Here is an 18,992-nt window from a genome sequence, read left to right on the forward strand (position 1 = left end):
CTAACACTAAAGCTGCAGGCACTCACTATAAGATGTAAAATGCGACCTTGTACCGAAATCACATGTGCTATGTAATGTGAATAGTGTTGTTCACCGTGAAAGAGTATAGCCATTACTCTGTAAAATGTATCTTTTAAAATACTTCACTCCCTTTTTTTCTTCCAGCAGCTTCAAATGTTTCAAGCCTCCCTCCTCCATCCCATAGGCTATCTCAGATAAGGTGGCGAAAAAAACGCATGCGCAATGACATGTTCTCTGAGCTCATGCAGTCGTCCAGCACTGACAGAGCTGTGTGGAGGGACACAATAGCAGAGTACAGGACAGTAGCCGAGGTGGTGGCAGGAAGAGCAGAGGAGGCATGAGGCAATGCTGGGGCTACTGCGGGATCAAACGGACATGCTCCGGCGTCTGGTGGAGGTTCATGAACAGTAGCAGGATCACAGACTGCAGCTGCAGCCCCTGCTTAACTGCCCTCCATCCTCCCCAAGTTCCATAGCCTCCTCACCCAGACGCCCAAGAACGCGGGGTGGGAGGCTCCGGGCACCCAACCACTCCACCCCAGTGGACAGCCCCAGCAACAGAAGGCTGGCATTCAACAAGTTTTAAAGTCGCCTTTTCCTTCCCTCCTACCCACTTCCCACACCTCACCCGGGCTACCTTGTGAGTTATCTCCCTATTTTTATAATCAATTAATAAAGAATACATGTTTTTTAAACAATAGTGTCTTTATTTTCTTTGCAAGCAAGCTGTGATCAAAGGGGGGAGGGCCGGTGGCTTACAGGGCAATTAGAGGCAACCAAGGGGGTGGGTTTTCATCAAGGAGAAACAAAGAGAAGTGTCACACAGTACCCTGGCCAGTCATGAAACTGGTTTTCAAAGCTTCTCTGATGCGCAGTGCTTCCTGCTGTGCTCTTCTAACTGCCTTGTTGTCTGGCTGCGCGTAACCAGAGGCCAGGCGATTTGCATCAACCTCCCAACCCACCATAAACGTCTCCCCCTTACTCTCATAGAGATTGTGAAGCACGCAGCAAGGAGCAATAACAATGGGAATATTGGTTTCGCTGAGGTCTGAGCGCGTCTGTATACTGCACCAGCGACCCTTTAAACATCCAAATGCACACTCTACCACCATTCTGCATTTGCTCAGCCTATAGTTGAGCTCCTTACTACTGTCCAGGTGCCTGTGTACGGCTTCATGAGCCAGGGCATTAAGGGGTAGGCTGGGTCCCCAAGGATAACTATAGGCATTTCAACAACCCTAACAGTTATTTTCTGGTCTGGGAAGTAAATCCCTTCCTGCAGCCGTTTAAACAGACCAGAGTTCCTAAAGACGTGAGCGTCATGAACCTTTCCCAGCCATCCCACGTTGATGTTGGTGAAACGTCCCTTGTGATCCACCAGTGCTTGCAGCACCATTGAGAAGTACCCCTTGTGGTTTATGTACTGGCTGCCCTGGTGGTCCAGTCCCAAGATAGGGATATGCGTTCCGTCTATTGCCCCACCACAGTTAGGGAGTCTCATTGCAGCAAAGCCATCCACTATGACCTGCACATTTCCCAGAGTCACTACCTTTGATAGCAGCAGCTCAATGATTGCGTTGGCTACTTGCATCACAGCAACCCCCACAGTAGATTTGCCCACTCCAATTTGATTACTGACTGACCAGTAGCTGTCTGGCGTTGCAAGCTTCCACAAGGCTATTGCCACTCGCTTGTGAACTGTGAGGGCTGCTCTCATCTTGCTATTCTTGCGCTTCAGGGCAGGGGAAAGCAAGTCACAAAGTTCCATGAAAGTGCCCTTACGCATGCAAAAGTTTTGCAGCCACTGGGAATCATCCCAGACCTGCAACACTATGCGGTCCCACCAGTCTGTGCTTGTTTCCCGAGCCCAGAATCGGCATTCCACAGCATGAGCCTCCCTCATTAACACCATGATCTCCAAATTGCGGGGGAACGCGGTTTTAGAGAAAAGTGTGTTTATGTCCTCATCACCGCACTGTCGTCGCCTCCTCACCTGGTTTTTCAGGTGCTAGTTCTGCTTATACTGCGCAATAATGCGCGAGGTATTTACAATGGTCATAACTGCTGCGGTGAGCTGAATGGGCTCCATGCTTGCTGTGCTATGGCGTCTGCTCCTGCTCGGGCAATCCAGGGAAAAGGGCGAGAAACGATTGTTTGACGCTGCTCTGACAGAGGTTGGGGCGACCGAAAACATGGCTTACAGGTGACTTACAGGGAATTAAAATCAGCAAAGGGGGTGGCTTTGCGAGAAACAGAATGGCCCCCTCAAGGATAGAACTCAAAACCTCAAGGATAGAACTCAAAACTGGGTTTAGCAGGCCTTGATTTCACAGAGGGAGGGAGGAGAAAATGAATACAAAACAAATCTGGTCTATTTCTTGTTTTGATCCACTTCATCTATCTTTATACATCTTGCTGGCAGCAGACTGTCCAGTACGACTGCTAGCCATCATCATCTCCTGGGTGCTCTGCAGAAGACGATGCAGTATGACTGCTGGCCATCATCTTCTCCTTGCCGGTAGGACTGAATCACCATGAGACAAAACTTAAAAGGGAAATGACCTGGCTGAGTCACACACATGTTTGCTCAGGTACCCCTGACCTCATCGAGGTCGGTTAAAAGAGCACCCTGGACTACGTCGACGATGGCTACCAGTCATACTGCACTGTCTGCTGCCAAAAGGCAATAAGCTGCTGCTGCGTAGCAATGCAGTAGCGCATCTGCCAGCATCCAGGAGACATATGGTGATAGTGAGCTGAGCGGGCTCCATGCTTGCCGTGGTATGGCGTCTGCACGGGTAACCCAGGAAAAAAGGCACGAAACAATTGTCTGCCATTGCTTTCACGGAGGGAGGGAGGGAAGGGAGGCCTGATGATATGTACCCAGAACCACCCGTGACAATGTTTTAGCCCCATCAGGCATTGGGATTTCTAACCAGAATTCAAATGGGTGGTGGAGACTGCGGGAACTGTGGGATAGCTACCCACAGTGCAATGCTCCGGAAGTCGATGGTTGCCTCGGTACTGTGGACACACTCCGCTGACTACATGCACTTAGAGCATTTTTGTGGGGACACACACAATCGACTGTATAAAAACGCTTTCTACAAAACCGACTTCTATAAATTCAACCTAATTTCGTAGTATAGACAAGGCCTATGAATGATGATGATAAAATTACCATTTTGCAAAGCTGCTTTATACCATTTATCCCAAATCCATGTGTACCTAGGGAAAGAAGATTAATTTTTGTTAATGGGGTGACTTGTGCTAAGAGCCGGAGGGATGACTGTAAAAAACAAAAACAAACCAACCAGCGGTGACTAATATGAGAAGAGGGTCAGGGAAATCATTTTGGCTTTTGGCAAAGATGCATGTGCTTGTTTTCTGCTTTCACAGTGAGGAACTGGAAGTCAGGTTTGTGGGGTAGGGACAGGATAGAAGGAGGAAAATTGCTTGGATAGGTCATAGCACATGGCTGATCTGGGGAGGGAATCAGGGGAGAAAGAAGGGAAGAAAGAGAAGAAAGAATCATTTATTCCGCTCCCTAGGAAATGAAGGAAATATTGAAATTAGGCCAGTTAAAGTAATTAGTACTGCACATAATACTGTTAAGTATGGATATGATAATCTGATGGAAAACTATGCACCAGCTTCAAGATACTTACTGTAGATTCCATTGAAGAAGTCCATCTCTGTTCAGATTTAAGGCTCACTGCTTGTCCCACTGGCTAGCTTGTCTCCTATGAAAATAAGTATTTGGTACACAAATTGTGCAAATATGCACACAAAAGATGTTTTTCAGATACAGCGTACATTATACAAAACCAATAGGCTAGACCAGTTCTCTTGGGTGCTAAAGAGTCTGCCTAGTAGACATCACTATGAAATGTGTTTGACTGAAAGATGCCTACTGCATATAGACAGCAACTGTTTTATAGGCAAATTCACTTTGTTGTTATAGTAATCCAGCCCTTCAATTTTTAAATTCAAATCATTATTGCTGAGCTTGAAATGCCTGAAAACAAAAGGGACGAGATCCTCAGCTGGTGTCTACCAACACAGCTACTTTGATGGCAATGGAGCAACACTGATTTACATCAGGTGATAATTTGACCCACAGGGTTTAATGTGATGCAGCTTTAAGCATATACCAATCAGCATAATCAGTGTATAATCGGTGCAGCTACAATGCATGTTCTGTACCGAAAGCGTATTTCCACAGAGGGTTTGCTCGTAACTGTTCATTGATTGTTACATGGACATTGGTGGAAAGGAGAAAGATGTCTCTAATGACTGGAGGAAAGGCTTGAATTCTAAAGCCCCAAAGATTAACACTGAAGGAGGCAGTTCCTGACATGTGTCCCCATGTTCACTTTATGTTTCTGGGTAAAATTCAAGGTATTGGTTTTAACCTTAAGGGTGTGTCTACATTACAGCTGGGAGCGGGCCTCCCAGCCTGGGTAGATAGACACATGCTAGCTTTCCTCAAGCTAGGATGCTAAAAATAGTGTGGATAGTGTGGCTCTGGCTACCCACCTGAGCTCAGGCTCAGGGGGTTGCATGGGCCTGAGAATCTGAGCTGCCGCCCCAGCCACAGTGTCCACACTGCTATTTTTAGCACGCTAGCTGCAGCAGAATTAGTGCAAGTCTGTCTCCATCCTTGGGCTAGAAGGCTCACTCCCAGCTGCAGTGTAGACATCCCCTTCAAGTCCTAAATGGTTCAGGCCATAGTTCCCTATTCCGTAAATGTTTGAAGAGGAGAATGCAATGTTAAAAAATTGTCAGGAAGCCCAGAGCATGGACTGGGCACTTTTTAAGTGATTGACATCAATTTATAAGTCAAAATAAATCATAAATAATTCAGCCACGCGCAAGCAGTCCTCCGCTGCTGTGTCCCCAGAAGTCTTTCCTCTCATTCTAATGCTTGCACGTGTGGTCTAGCAGTTAGAGCAATGGCGTGGGAGTCCTGGGATTCAGGCTGTGCCACTGATTTGAAGTTAACCTCAGACAAGTCCCGGAGGGAAAAGTTTTCAAACTTGAATGCCTAAAGTTGGGCACTTAAGGCCCCAAAATTATAAAATGTCCACAAATTTGGGTTGGCCCAGTGATTAGGTGCTCAACTTGAGACACTTAGGGTATGTCTACACTATGAAATTAGGTCGATTTTATAGAAGTCAATTTTTAGAAATAGATTTTATACAGTCGATTGTATATGTCCCCACTAAGTCCCCCACAAGAAGAAAGCCAAGGAAAGTGTGGGCCCCTTACTGAATGAGGGAGGCAACCTAGTGACAGAGGATGTGGAAAAAGCTAATGTACTCAATGCTTTTTTTGCCTCTGTTTTCACTAACAAGGTCAGCTCCCAGACTGCTGCGCTGGGCATCACAAAATGGGGAAGAGATGGCCAGCCCTCGGTGGAGATAGAGGTGGTTAGGGACTATTTAGAAAAGCTGGACGTGCACAAGTCCATGGGGCCGGACGAGTTGCATCCGAGAGTGCTGAAGGAATTGGCGGCTGTGATTGCAGAGCCATTGGCCATTATCTTTGAAAACTCGTGGCGAACGGGGGAAGTCCCGGATGACTGGAAAAAGGCTAATGTAGTGCCAATCTTTAAAAAAGGGAAGAAGGAGGATCCTGGGAACTACAGGCCAGTCAGCCTCACCTCAGTCCCTGGAAAAATCATGGAGCAGGTCCTCAAAGAATCAATCCTGAAGCACTTGCATGAGAGGAAAGTGATCAGGAACAGCCAGCATGGATTCACCAAGGGAAGGTCATGCCTGACTAATCTAATCGCCTTTTATGATGAGATTACTGGTTCTGTGGATGAAGGGAAAGCAGTGGATGTATTGTTTCTTGACTTTAGCAAAGCTTTTGACACAGTCTCCCACAGTATTCTTGTCAGCAAGTTAAGGAAGTATGGGCTGGATGAATGCACTATAAGGTGGGTAGAAAGCTGGCTAGATTGTCGGGCTCAACGGGTAGTGATCAATGGCTCCATGTCTAGTTGGCAGCCGGTATCAAGTGGAGTGCCCCAAGGGTCGGTCCTGGGGCCGGTTTTGTTCAATATCTTTGTCATAAATATAAAGGGAAGGGTAAACCCCTTTGAAATCCTTCCTGGCCAGGGGAAAGCTCCTCTCACCTGTAAAGGGTTAAGAAGCTAAAGGTAACCTCGCTGGCACCTGACCAAAATGACCAATGAGGAGACAAGATACTTTCAAAAGCTGGGAGGAGGGAGAGAAACAAGGGGTCTGTGTGTCTGTCTATATGCTGGTCTTTACCGGGGATAGACCAGGAATGGAGTCTTAGAACTTTTAGTAAGTAATCTAGCTAGGTATGTGTTAGATTATGATTTCTTTAAATGGCTGAGAAAAGAATTGTGCTGAATAGAATAACTATTTCTGTCTGTGTATCTTTTTTGTAACTTAAGGTTTTGCCTAGAGGGGTTCTCTATGTTTTTGAAGCTAATTACCCTGTAAGATATCTACCATCCTGATTTTACAGGGGGGATTTCTTCATTTCTATTTACTTCTATTTTTATTAAAAGTCTTCTTGTAAGAAACTGAATGCTTTTTCATTGTTCTTAGATCCAAGGGTTTGGGTCTGTGGTCACCTATGCAAATTGGTGAGGCTTTTTATCCAACATTTCCCAGGAAAGGAGGGGTGCAAGTGTTGGGAGGATTGTTCATTGTTCTTAAGATCCAAAGGTCTGGGTCTGTAGTCACCTAGGCAAATTGGTGAGGCTTTTTACCAAACCTTGTCCAGGAAGTGGGGTGCAAGGTTTTGGGAAGTATTTTGGGGGGAAGGACTCGTCCAAACAGCTCTTCCCCAGTAACCAGTATTAGTTTGGTGGTGGTAGCGGCCAGTCCAAGGACAACGGGTGGAATATTTTGTACCTTGGGGAAGTTTTGACCTAAGCTGGTAAAGATAAGCTTAGGAGGTTTTTCATGCAGGTCCCCACATCTGTACCCTAGAGTTCAGAGTGGGGGAGGAACCTTGACAATCTTCATAAATGATCTGGAGGATGGTGTGGATTGCACTCTCAGCAAATTTGCGGATGATACTAAACTGGGAGGAGTGGTAGATACGCTGGAGGGGAGGGATAGGATACAGAAGGACCTAGACAAATTGGAGGATTAAACCAAAAGAAATCTGATGAGGTTCAATAAGGATAAGTGCAGGGTCCTGCACTTCGGACGGAAGAATCCAATGCACCGCTACAGACTAGGGACCGAATGGCTAGGCAGCAGTTCTGCGGAAAAGGACCTAGGGGTGACAGTGGACGAGAAGCTGGATATGAGTCAGCAGTGTGCCCTTGTTGCCAAGAAGGCCAATGGCATTTTGGGATGTATAAGTAGGGGCATAGCGAGCAGATCGAGGGACGTGATCGTCCCCCTCTATTCGACATTGGTGAGGCCTCATCTGGAGTACTGTGTCGAGTTTTGGGCCCCACACTACAAGAAGGATGTGGATAAATTGGAGAGAGTCCAGCGAAAGGCAACAAAAATGATTAGGGGTCTAGAACACATGACTTATGAGGAGAGGCTGAGGGAGCTGGGATTGTTTAGCCTGCAGAAGAGAAGAATGAGGGGGGATTTGATAGCTGCTTTCAACTACCTGAAAGGGGGTTCCAAAGAGGATGGCTCTAGACTGTTCTCAATGGTAGCAGATGACAGAACGAGGAGTAATGGTCTCAAGTTGCAGTGGGGGAGGTTTAGATTGGATATTAGGAAAAACTTTTTCACTAAGAGGGTGGTGAAACACTGGAATGCGTTACCTAGGGAGGTGGTAGAATCTCCTTCCCTAGAGGTTTTTAAGGTCAGGCTTGACAAAGCCCTGGCTGGGATGATTTAACTGGGAATTGGTCCTGCTTCGAGCAGGGGGTTGGACTAGATGACCTTCTGGGGTCCCTTCCAACCCTGATATTCTATGATTCTATGATTCTAAGTTCATTAAGTTGGCAGAGTGTGTCCTCAATATCGTGGCTAGCATCGACTTATGGAGTGGTGCACTGTGGGTAGCTATCCCACAGTTCCCACAGTCTCTGCTGCCCATTGGAATTCTGGGTTAAGCTCCCAATGCCTGATGGGGCAAAAACATTGTCGAGGGTGGTTTTGGGTACATGTCGTCAGTCGCCCCTCCCTCCGTGAAAGCAACGGGAGGCAACGGGAGACAATCGTTTTGTGCCTTTTTTCCTGGGTTACCTGTGCAGACGCCATATCACGGCAAGCATGGAGCCTGCTCAGCTCACTGCTGCTGTTATGAGCATCGTAAACACCTCGCACATTATCCTGGAGTATGTGCAGAACTGGGCTAAGAGACGCCAGCACGAGGACGATTGTGATGAGGACATAGACACAGATGTTCCTGAAAGCACGGGCTGTGGCAATTGGGACATCATGGCAGCAGTGGGGCTGGTTCATACAGTGGAACGCCGATTCTGGGCCTGGCAAACAAGCACAGACTGGTGGGACCGCATAGTGTTGCAGGTATGGGATGATTCACAGTGGCTGTGAACCTTTCGTATGCATAAGGCCACTTTCCTTGAACTTTATGAGTTGCTTTCCCCTGCCCTGAAGCGCAGGAATACCAAGATGAGAGCTGCCCTGACAGTTGAGAAGCGAGTGGCGATAACTCTGTGGAAGCTTGCAACACCTGACTGCTACCGGTCAGTCAGGAATCAATTTGGAGTGGGCAAGTGTACTGTGGGGTCTGCTCTGATCCAAGTAGCCAATGCAATCACTGACGTTCTGCTATCAAGGGTAGTGACTCTGGGAAATGTGCAGGTCATACTGAATGGCTTTGCTGCAATGGTGTTCCCTAACTGTGGTGGGGCAATAGATGGAACACATATCCCTATCTTGGCACCGGACCACCTTACCAACCAGTACATAAACCACAAGGGGTACTTCTCAATGGTGCTGCAAGCACTGGTGGATCACAAGGGATGTTTCACCAACATCAACATGGGATGGCTGGGAAAGGTGCATGACGCTCGCGTATTTAGGAACTCCGGGCTGTTTGAGCAGTTGCAAGAAGGGACTTACTTCCCAGACCAGAAAATTATCGTTGGGGATGTTGAAATGCCAATAGTTATCCTTGGGGACCCAGCCTATCCCTTGCTCCCATGGCTCATGAAGCCGTACACAGGCACCCTGGACAGTAGTAAGGAGTAGTTCAACTATAGGCTGAGCAAGTGCAGAATGGTGGTAGAATGTGCCTTTGGACATTTAAAAGCTCGCTGGCGCTGTTTGCTGACTAGGTTACACCTCAGTGCAACCAACATTCCCATTGTTATTGCTGCTTGCTGTGTGCTCCATAATATCTGTGAGAGTAAGGGGGAGACGTTTATGGTGGGGTGGGAGGTTGAGGCAAATCGCCTGGTGGCCGATTTTGAGCAGCCAGACACCAGGGCGATTAGAAGAGCACAGCTAGGCACGCCGCGCATCAGAGAGGCTTTGAAAACCAGTTTCATGATTGATCAGGCTATGGTGTGACAGCTGGGTGTGTTTCTCCTTGCTGCAAACCTGCCCCCTTTGTTGATTTTAATTCCCTGTAAGCCAACCACCCTCCCCACTTCGATCACAGCTGGCAAAGGAAATAAAGTAACTATTGTTTTGAAACCATGCATTCTTTCTTTATTAATTAAAAAAAAAAGTGAGATAACTGACAAGGTAGACTGGGTAGGGTGGGGTGCTGGAGGAGGAAAGGACAAGGCCACATTGCTTACTGTAGCCACACTACAAATCAAAACTGAATGACAGCCTTCTGTTGCTTGGGCCATCCTCTGGAGTGGACCGGCTGGGTGCCCGGAGCCTTGCCCCCCCCCCCCCCCAATTGCTTTCTTGGGCATCTGGGTGAGGAGAATATGGAACTTGGGGAGGAGGGCAGGCGGTTATACAATGGATGCAGCAGGGATCTATGCTCTTGTTGGCTTTCCTGCAGCTCCCACAGACGCTTCATGTCCGTTTGCTCCCCCATTAGTCTCTGCATCGCCTCCTGCCTCTGCTCTTCGCACTCACTTAATGCTTTTCTGGCCTCTGCCACTGAATGCCTCCATGCATTAAGCTGTGCTCTATCAGTGCGGGAGGACTGCATGAGCTCAGAAAACGTTATTGCGAGTGCGTGTTTTTCACCTTCTAATCTGCGATAACCTCAGGGACGGAGATGATAGGGAGAGCATAGAAACATTTGCACCTGGGGGGAGATAAAAAGGGAGAGTAAAATTTAAGATGATACATTTCTGAGAACAAAAGGGAGACTCTTTCACAATAAATCAAGCAATTCACAGCAGACAGCACATGTGCTTTAGGTACAAGGTCGCATTTTGCCTTTTGTATTGAGTGCCTATCAGTATGGTGACACATCACATACGGCTGGGCAACAGAATTTGGTTTACAGGCAGCCATGGTAAGCCTTTTGGTACATGGGGTTGGCTTCTTCCGCCTTCATAACATGTGGGAATGGTTTCAAACTGCAGCACCATCCTTTCCCATAGCGAGCAATGCAGCTTGGGTTTCACATTTAAAAGGAGGGGCTGCGGTTTTTGGGTGGATGTGCAGCACACACTTCCCCCCACCCCACTGCATGGCTATTCTCCGGGATGATCCCTTTTAGCCAAGCGCAAACAACCCAGCATGAATGGGGTCCTTTTACTGTTCCTTACAAAAATTCCCCTATTTCAATGAGGTGACCATGAATGACATCACTCTTCTGAGGCTAACACAAGATAAAGACCAAATGTTGCTTGAATGCGACCAAAACCCAGGACCATTCGCTGCCATGCTTTGTGCTGCAATGATTCCAGACTGCTTGCTACTGAATTGGCTTGGTAAAGTGTCCTACCATGGAGGACAAAATAAGGCAGCCCTCCCCAGAAACCTTCTGCAAAGGCTTTCAGACTACCTCCAGGAGAGCTTCATGGAGATGTCCCTGGAGGATTCCCGCTCCATCCCCAGACACGTTAACAGACATTTCCAGTAGCTGTATTGGCCGCAAATGCATCCCAATTCTTCAGGGCAAATCAAACATTAAACACTATTGCTTTTAAACCCTGTACTGTAGTTACACATGTGTACTCACCAGAGCTGCCTTCTCCGGCTTCAGGGTCAGGGATCCCGCCTTCGGAGGGTATTGGCTCCAAGGTGATGAAAAGGTCCTGGCTGCCAGGGAGAACGGATCCACCACTTGCCTGCTGCGCATTCTCCTGCTCGTCCTCCTCCTCTTCCTCATCCACAAAATCCTCCTCCCTGTTGCGTGAGACTCCCCCCTTGCAGGTGTCGATGGACACTGGTGGTGTAGTGGTAGGGTCCCCCGCTAGAATGCCATGCAGCTGATCATAGAAGCGGCATGTATGGGGCTCTGACCCGGAGCAACCGTTTGCCTCCTTCGTCTTTTGGTAGGCTTGCCTAAGCTCCTTGACTTTCATGTGGCACTGCTGTGTGTCCCTGGTGTAGCCTCTCTCCACCTTGCCCTGTGCGATTTTGGCATATATATTAGCATTTCTTCTTTTTGATTGGAGTTCAGCCTGCACAGATTCTTCTCCCCATACAGCAATCAGATCCAGTGTCTCCCTTTCGGTTCATGCTGGAGCTTGTTTGCGATTCTGGGGGGACTGCATGGTCACCTGTTCTGCTGAGCTCGCCATGCTGACCAAACAGGAAATGAAATTCAAAAGTTCCCGGGGCTTTTCCTGTGCACCTGGCTAGTGCATCGGAGTTCAAAGTGCTGTCGAGAGCGGTTACATTGGAGCACTCTGGGATAGCTCCTGGAGGCCAATACCGTCAAATTGCATCTGCACTACCCCAAATTCTACCCAGCAAGGTCAATTTTAGTGCTACTCCCCTCGCCAGGGAGGAGTACAGAAGTCGATTTTAAGAGCCCTTTAGGTCGACGGAATGGGGTTGGTTGTGTAGATGCATTCATTTTAAAATTGACCTAACCCAGCTAAATTCGACCTAACCCCATAGTGTAGACCAGGGCTAAGGGTCTCATTTTCAGTGAGCACTAATAACTCCACTTGGAGTCCAGGGGGACTGCAGGAACTCAGCACTTCTAAAAACAAGGCCCCCTGGGTATAGGGCTGGATTTCCAATTCGGCACAGTAGGCACGTGCCTGGGGGTGCTGGTGTTCTAGGGGTGCCTAAAAGTGGGTTAAAAGTTAAAAAGTTAATACCTACAGCTCCGCTGTGGGTGACCGGGCTCCTGTTGCAGGTTGGTGGCCGGCCAGCTTGTGGGGCTAAAGCAGGGTGAGCGTCCAAGTCAGCCCGCCTGGGGGTGCTGTGGGCTGTGGCTGGGCAGGATGGCTGCTGAAGGTGCTGGGAGCGTCCCAGCCCCTTCCCAATCTCGGTCGCCCTGCTGCCTCTGTCTCTTGCTAGAGAGGGAGAAGAAGGGGCGTGGCCAGCACCCCATTCACTTGCCCAGGCAGAGCTGGAGCACAGCTGCTGCATGGGCTTCAGGAGGGACAGAAGACACCCGGGGACAGCTCTTTGTGGGGAAAGGTACAGTCCCCCCTGTATGCCTCTCCTGGGGCTGGTGGGCTGTGCCCTGGCTCAGGCTGGGAGCACCGTGCGTGGCAGAGGGTCTTGTGACTTCCAGGGGAAGCTGTGTTTATATTTATTTTTGTTTCATTTTTTATGGAAAACATGAAAGTCAGCGGCAGGTAGGCAGGGCACTGAAGATGCTGTGCTTAGAGGCGCATAAAGTGTAAATCTGGCCCTGCCTGGGTGGTGGTCCAGTGCGTAGGGGCACTGGACTAGACGTCAGGAAACCTGAGTTTTATTCGCAGCTCTGCCAGTGACCTGCTGTGTGACCTTGGGGAAGTCACCTCATTTCCTTGGGATTCAGCTTCCTCTTACACCCTTTGCCATTCTTGTCTATTTATACTGTAAGCTCTTGGGGCAGGGACTGTCTCTCACTAGGTGTTTGTACAGTGCCTGGCACAATAGGCTCCTGCTCTCAGTTTGGGCATCTAGTTATTACTGTAATATACAAAATAACAATAGCAGTCTAAAACTGAGATTAAAATATTGAGACAACAAAATTAGAGGCCCCTTTTGAAAATGTGAGCCTTAGACTCCCTGAGCTGCTCTCTCCTCATCTGTAAAATGGGATTCAGCAATGTCTACCTCCGAGAGGTGTTGTGAGAATTAATTAATGTTGAAAAAGAGGCTTGAGGAGCCTCAGATGAAAAGTGCTGTAGAAATGCTAAGTATTTTGATTTACTCCCATAAAGCTTCAAAGGAGCTGCCACAGGACTTGGTATTGGGGTTTCTGGGGCTGTCTTGGCATCTGAGGGGGACAGTTACCAGTGCCTGAGCAAATATACTTCAGCAAAAGACCTGCAACTGGGAACAGGCTGGTGGGACACGACATCCCTAAAACAGCTTGGCAGCCCACTTGGGGTTTGCAATCCACAGGTGAAGAATGGCTGCACTGAAGGGTCTATTCTCCTACTGACACAAGAGATGGATGTACAGACAAGTCCTATTAGCATTAAAGGGAGGCGCCTGTGAAAATCTCCCACACATCAGTGGAAGAAGGGCTCCCTAAAGCTATTATGACATATCAGAAGACTTCTGTTCATGATCAGTTTATGTATTTATTATTTGTACACATTTTAGCCATCTGTATACAAAACTCTCCTCTTCATGAGGCACAATCTAGTCACCACCTTGCCATCTGTCGTGCAAAGGTGTTTGGGAGCTAAGGATGAAGGCAGAAGGGGGCATCCTCACACAACCTGCCAGCTGACCCAGGCATAAGTACATAAATATAAAATGGGATCCCTGCCTATAACTTATTTACTTACTGATTCTTGAGTACTTTAGTCCCACTAGAAGCCCAGCTTTGCCTGAGCTCTCACCAGCAGGGATATGTGCATGATTTTCTTCTGTGACAATAGGCTTTTTGTCTTTTGTAGCAATCTTTAAACTGTATTTGTGTGGTGAGTAAAGTTATATCCTTCTCACAATGTGTTTGTGGGGTTTTGTGTAATCCTGTGGGGGTTTTGGTTGCACTTGGGGTTTTTTGGGGTTTTTTTTTAAAGCTGAAATAATCAATAGAACTGGAGATCTAGACACCTAGAAGGTGGCAATCCCTGTTAATTAGTGTTCTTGGGAAAACCTGCCTGTGATGAAAATAAAGCCCCTGTCGTTAAAACCCACTGCATTTTCCTTTTGTGCCACTGAATGTTGTTAACAATGTTGCACTCTGGTTAAGTAAAAACCTAAAACTGCAGTGAAGTGTTAGTAATCGGTTCTTGAGCAGATTCCCTAATGCTATTCACTTTTCCCTGCTAATCTTCCTGTGTGAGCTATAACAATGCAGCACCAAATGAGAAGGAAATGTCAGGTTATGTTTCAGGGCCAGCCTCCTGCCCACCCTCCATCTGTGCTGATGTCAGTGCTTATTGGAACATATGCTGCCTGTTGCTCACTAGCCATCTGTTAGCTGAGCTGATGAAGTGTTCCTGTTACTGTGGCAACGGAAACCTTGATTGCCAGTGGCACCACAAACGTTTTCTGCTCAAATTTCACTTTTATCTGTGCTCTGGAATGGCAGCCCAGGGGTGGTGTGGGTTAGGCTGCCAGAGCCTTTCTTTGAGCTTTCAGGTCAAAGTGGTTATGGTGAGAATTCACGTTACAAATCTTAGGCCAAATGTAAAAGACTGTAGCCTTGTTAATGGGCGCGTGATAGCCATGTTAAACTGTCCAAATTAAAAGGCTGGCTTCTACGATCTAAGGATGGGCACTCTTAGTCATAGGCAAGAGTTCAGATTATCAACGGTGGCAGTGGGGTTGTAGTGCCAGAAAACTAGAGGGACATTTTTGAAGTTGGGGCAGGGCTTAGAAGAGGGCAGCCTTCCCTGTAGAAGAGATTAATTTTTTCTGTAGTCACTATATCTTGGGGAAGGAAGATCTGGTCAATCGCAAACATTTCAGGGACAGTTACATTATTTATTTCACTTAATTATTCTCTACCTTTTTATATTCACTTGTGGAATGATGGCGATTTCAAGCAGTAGTAACGATAATAGTGTCTCTCTTATGCAGAACTTTCTCTCTTTAAAACTCTCAACAAACATTAATCAGTCAACTTCCCCGTCAGGTTGGCAGGTGTTATTCACATTTTACAGGCTGAGAAACTGAGGCGGTTACATCTGCCCACGACTGCAGAGAGAGTCGGTGTCAGAGCTTGGATTAGAACCCAAAAGTTCCTTGCTTCCCACCTGCAAAGACCTGTGCTGAAATCACAAGACCACATCTCCCCCTCCTCACCTGGAGAGCCCCCACTGACACCAACAGGAGTTGCACACTCTGAATGATGTTGATTAGACTATGTCCTGTAGTTACTTTATTATTATTATTTATTGTGTGTTTGTATCACCGTAGTGCCTAGGAGCGTCAGTCATGGACCTGGAATCCATTGTGCTGGGAGCTGCACAAACACAGAACAAAAAGACAGTCCATGTGAGAAGAGAGAGATGTGTCTGATTAATGAGGCTAAGCTGTTAATGTGTGGTGGCTGTTGTGCTCAATACATGGATAACTGAGTGAACTTTAAGGGCCTGTGATATACATGTGGTCACACTAGATGCTCTAATGGTCCCTTCTGGCCTTACGCTCCATGAATCTCTGAGGTATCCAGGGCCTTCTGTAAGAAGCAGATACTCAAAGTTCACCCTCTGTGTTGGTGTTCCTCGGGGCCTTCAGTCCCTTCCCTTTCCACCCTTCCTCTTTTGCCCATGGCTGACTTAATTTGCTCTCATACCACCTTTATACTGATGCATCTCAATGTCTCTCTCCACCCCTGGCCTCTCCCCCTGTGTCCAGACTTGCATCTCTTCCTGTTTTTCCATTATCTCCTCCTGGATGTCCCCTTGCTTTTTCAATCTACAGATTGCTACAGGTGAACTTCTGTCCTTCCTATTTCCTCCACGACAGCTGACAGCTCCGCTATCCTCCCGGTCAGCCGTACTCAAAACCTTGGGCTTAACTCTCATTGGGCACCTTTTCTTCTCTCCACACTTCCAGGTTCCCACCAAATCTTGTCACTTCTCCCTGTAACACATTTCTAAACTTCAACTCTTCCATTTATTTCTGCCACTAAAACCCTGGTTCAAGCTATAGTTCTCTCTCTCTCTCAGACCATGATTTCAGCCTTCACCATCTTCTTCACCACCAGCTCTGTAGGCACAAAAGATAGAAAGTCAAATTCAGCCCCAGCAAACAAATACAATCGAGTTATGCCTGCAATACTGAGGCCGAATTTGGTGCGTATTTCCTAACTGCGCTACTTGAAGATTGTGCTCATAAACTTGCTTTGTTTCACTACACACTTTACTTTCAGCCTGGGTTCATACAGGATTTTGCAGACTTGGGCCAGTTTATGGTTTCAAGTCACAATTGTGCAAAACTCAACATTTTGCTTTGAGAGTTAGGGTTCAATTGGATCAAAAATATGAAGTAAAAACTTAGTGTGAGAATCAACTTGTACCCAAACCAAAGGGAAGATTTGCAGGACAAAATTGAAAACACAGAGTTTTGCACACAGGACTCCATGCCTTGCATGAGACCTAAATTAAACACTTGTACTGACCTCTTCGTTTGGTTGAAATGTTAAATTATCCAAAGTCATTGAAAGAAAACACAGGATGGAATTAACGAATGGCATTTGAACTAAAGGAATTGTTGATTAGAAGTTTTGGTGAGACTACAAAACTTTCTTAACATTAGATGAAGCCTCTATATGTGGATTATCAGAAACTTGGACTACAAAACTTTCTTAACATTAGATGAAACCTCTATATGCGGATTATCAGAAACTTGTTTTGATTGGACATTTCTGGGAGCATCTGGCAGTTTATGCAGGGTGGCATCAAAGCTTTGTGCAGCATTATCCTCCCTGCATTGATCAGCATCATTAAAATGGTTGTCACCACCACCATATGCTGGTGTTGCTCTCTAGCCATGTCCTCTGGGCATGGTGGCCCTCTGAAGAACTGTAGGTCAAGCTGCACAGATTTTCTCAGAACATACTCATACAAACGTGATGTGGGAGGTGTGGAAACAGACTTAGCTGATGGTTGTATAAAGCTGCTGGGTGGACATAAATCAATGATGTTCATTGTTAACTGGATCAGATGAGAGTGTCACAACCTGGTTACAAAAATACACTTGTACTTGTGGGGCCAGATCCGTAGCTTTGTAAGTCAGCATTGCTGTATTAGCTCCATTGGGGAAGCACTGTTTTACATGAGCTAAGAATCTGGCCTCTAGTGAAGGTGGGGCCTTCGAGGCTGGGTTAGTTGGAGCTATATTTAAATGTAGTTTTAAAACAATTCCTGAACTGGTATAGTTGGAGTCTTTAAAAAATACACAACCCACAAGAAGCATAAGAGCAAATAAGCAATATTTATAAAGTATGGCTATTGTGTATGCTTTTGTGGAATAATCCTGGCCTCCCTGCAGTCCATGGGAATTTACCACGAACTTCAATGAAACCAGGGTTTGCCCCATACTGCCTATATATTGGAGCTTCCCCCAACACACAAATTAATTAGAAGGTACTTTGGGTAGGTGTGCAGGAGGCATAAAAGAACCCAGCTCTCTTTTACAATTCTTCAGTCCCCAGTTTTCCAGCTGTCACGATGTAATACGGTCTCCCCTCACGTAATTCCCTCCTATGTGCCAATAGAAGTCCCTTAAAAAAAAAAGAGGAGCAACAAGCAAGTAATCCTGTCATATGATCTGCGCCAGTAGTTTGGGGCCTGCTTCTTTTTCAGGGGCTGTGAGCATGCTTTGAGGTGCACAATAGAGATGCCTTCTCCATTGACGATAGAGCTCATTGAGCTAGACTCAGCAACAGCCCCAGGAACCGCAGCAGCAGTAGCAGCAGCACAGTAACGGGCCCAACTGTTAACTGATTTAACACTCTGCCAGCTGCAGTCCCTGAGTTCAGCGAGAAGCAGCGGGCCTGTGTCTCTTTTGAATATTACCTTTCAGCCAATTAGACATATGTCACTTCCACAAAATGTTTCACATTCGCTCCCATCGGGGAGAGGGTTCTCATGGAGGGCTCAGAGGGGTTTATGTTACCTGCCTTGCTCCCTGATAAGAGTAAAGTTTAGTTTTGGTGGAGTCAGTAGCATTATTATGTGTTCACATAAAAGATGTTGATGAATCTGCTTGGAGAAAATACAGAGCACCTTCCAGGCTCCAGAGAGCTTTCGATCAGCATAACAAAGGGTGCAGTTTGGCATTTGCTGTTTGGGACGGTTTTGCTTTTGTTTAGTTTTTTAACTAAAGATGGGACAGAAACACAAGCACCCATCAAAACAGTGCTCCCTCTCCTCTCCTGAACTTTGGGCAGGTTTAGATTCAGATCTGAATTGGCTTGAGCTGGAATCCCACATTTCAACACCCCCAAACTATGGGAGAGTTTGGACTTGGATCCAAATCCCGATCTGAGACCAAATTCTCAGCTGGTGTAAATCAGCATCACTTCATTGACTTCAGTAGAGCAATGCTGACTTACACCATCAGAGGATGTAGTCCCAGATCTGGATTTCGATACGAGTCCAAACACTGAATTTGCCCTCACAGTTTAAAAACTTGGGCCCATCATTAGGTTTTATAAGGAAGTGAAAAGCAGAATCTTTATAAAAGGAACAAGAGCCCAGATAAACCCTTTGGAAGGTTTAGTTCATCTGGTGGATCAGCAGCAGCCTGATATAAACTGACTGAGGCTCATCAGGTCTGAAGTATCACTCAGTTGGTCCAGAGCCAATTTTTAGAGGCAGTACTAGAGCTGATCTAAAACTGGAATTTCCATTCTGCAGGAAATTCCATAAATTTCAGTTGGAACCAAAAAAAAAAAAAAGACATGTTGAAATTTCCTGCAGAATAGAAATTCTCAAAAACTTTCATTCTGAGCTATCAAATCATTTAATTGTGATAATGTCAACATGTT

The 18,992-nt window shown here is 46.7% G+C and overlaps 1 protein-coding gene across 13 annotated transcripts in view; it reads left to right on the forward strand.

Moving 5' to 3' along the window:
• FAM120B (family with sequence similarity 120 member B) overlaps positions 1 to 18,992 on the forward strand; it is a 192,729-nt gene that overhangs the window by 109,578 nt on the left and 64,159 nt on the right. For 4 of the 13 annotated variants that reach the window (XM_075126874.1, XM_075126886.1, XM_075126875.1 and 1 more), the window contains one exon: positions 166 to 332. The exons of 3 other annotated variants lie outside the window; for them this stretch is intronic. In XM_075126874.1, coding sequence (XP_074982975.1) covers positions 166 to 205 — 40 coding nt within the window. In that variant the 3' untranslated portion in view covers positions 206 to 332. Of the gene's footprint in view, positions 1 to 165; positions 719 to 15,412; positions 18,934 to 18,992 lie in introns of those variants that run through there. 6 more of the 13 variants (XM_075126877.1, XM_075126887.1, XM_075126885.1 and 3 more) reach the window with 5 other exon arrangements.

This window comes from Caretta caretta, chromosome 3, assembly GCF_965140235.1.
Source record: "Caretta caretta isolate rCarCar2 chromosome 3, rCarCar1.hap1, whole genome shotgun sequence".
Taxonomy (NCBI): domain Eukaryota; kingdom Metazoa; phylum Chordata; order Testudines; family Cheloniidae; genus Caretta; species Caretta caretta.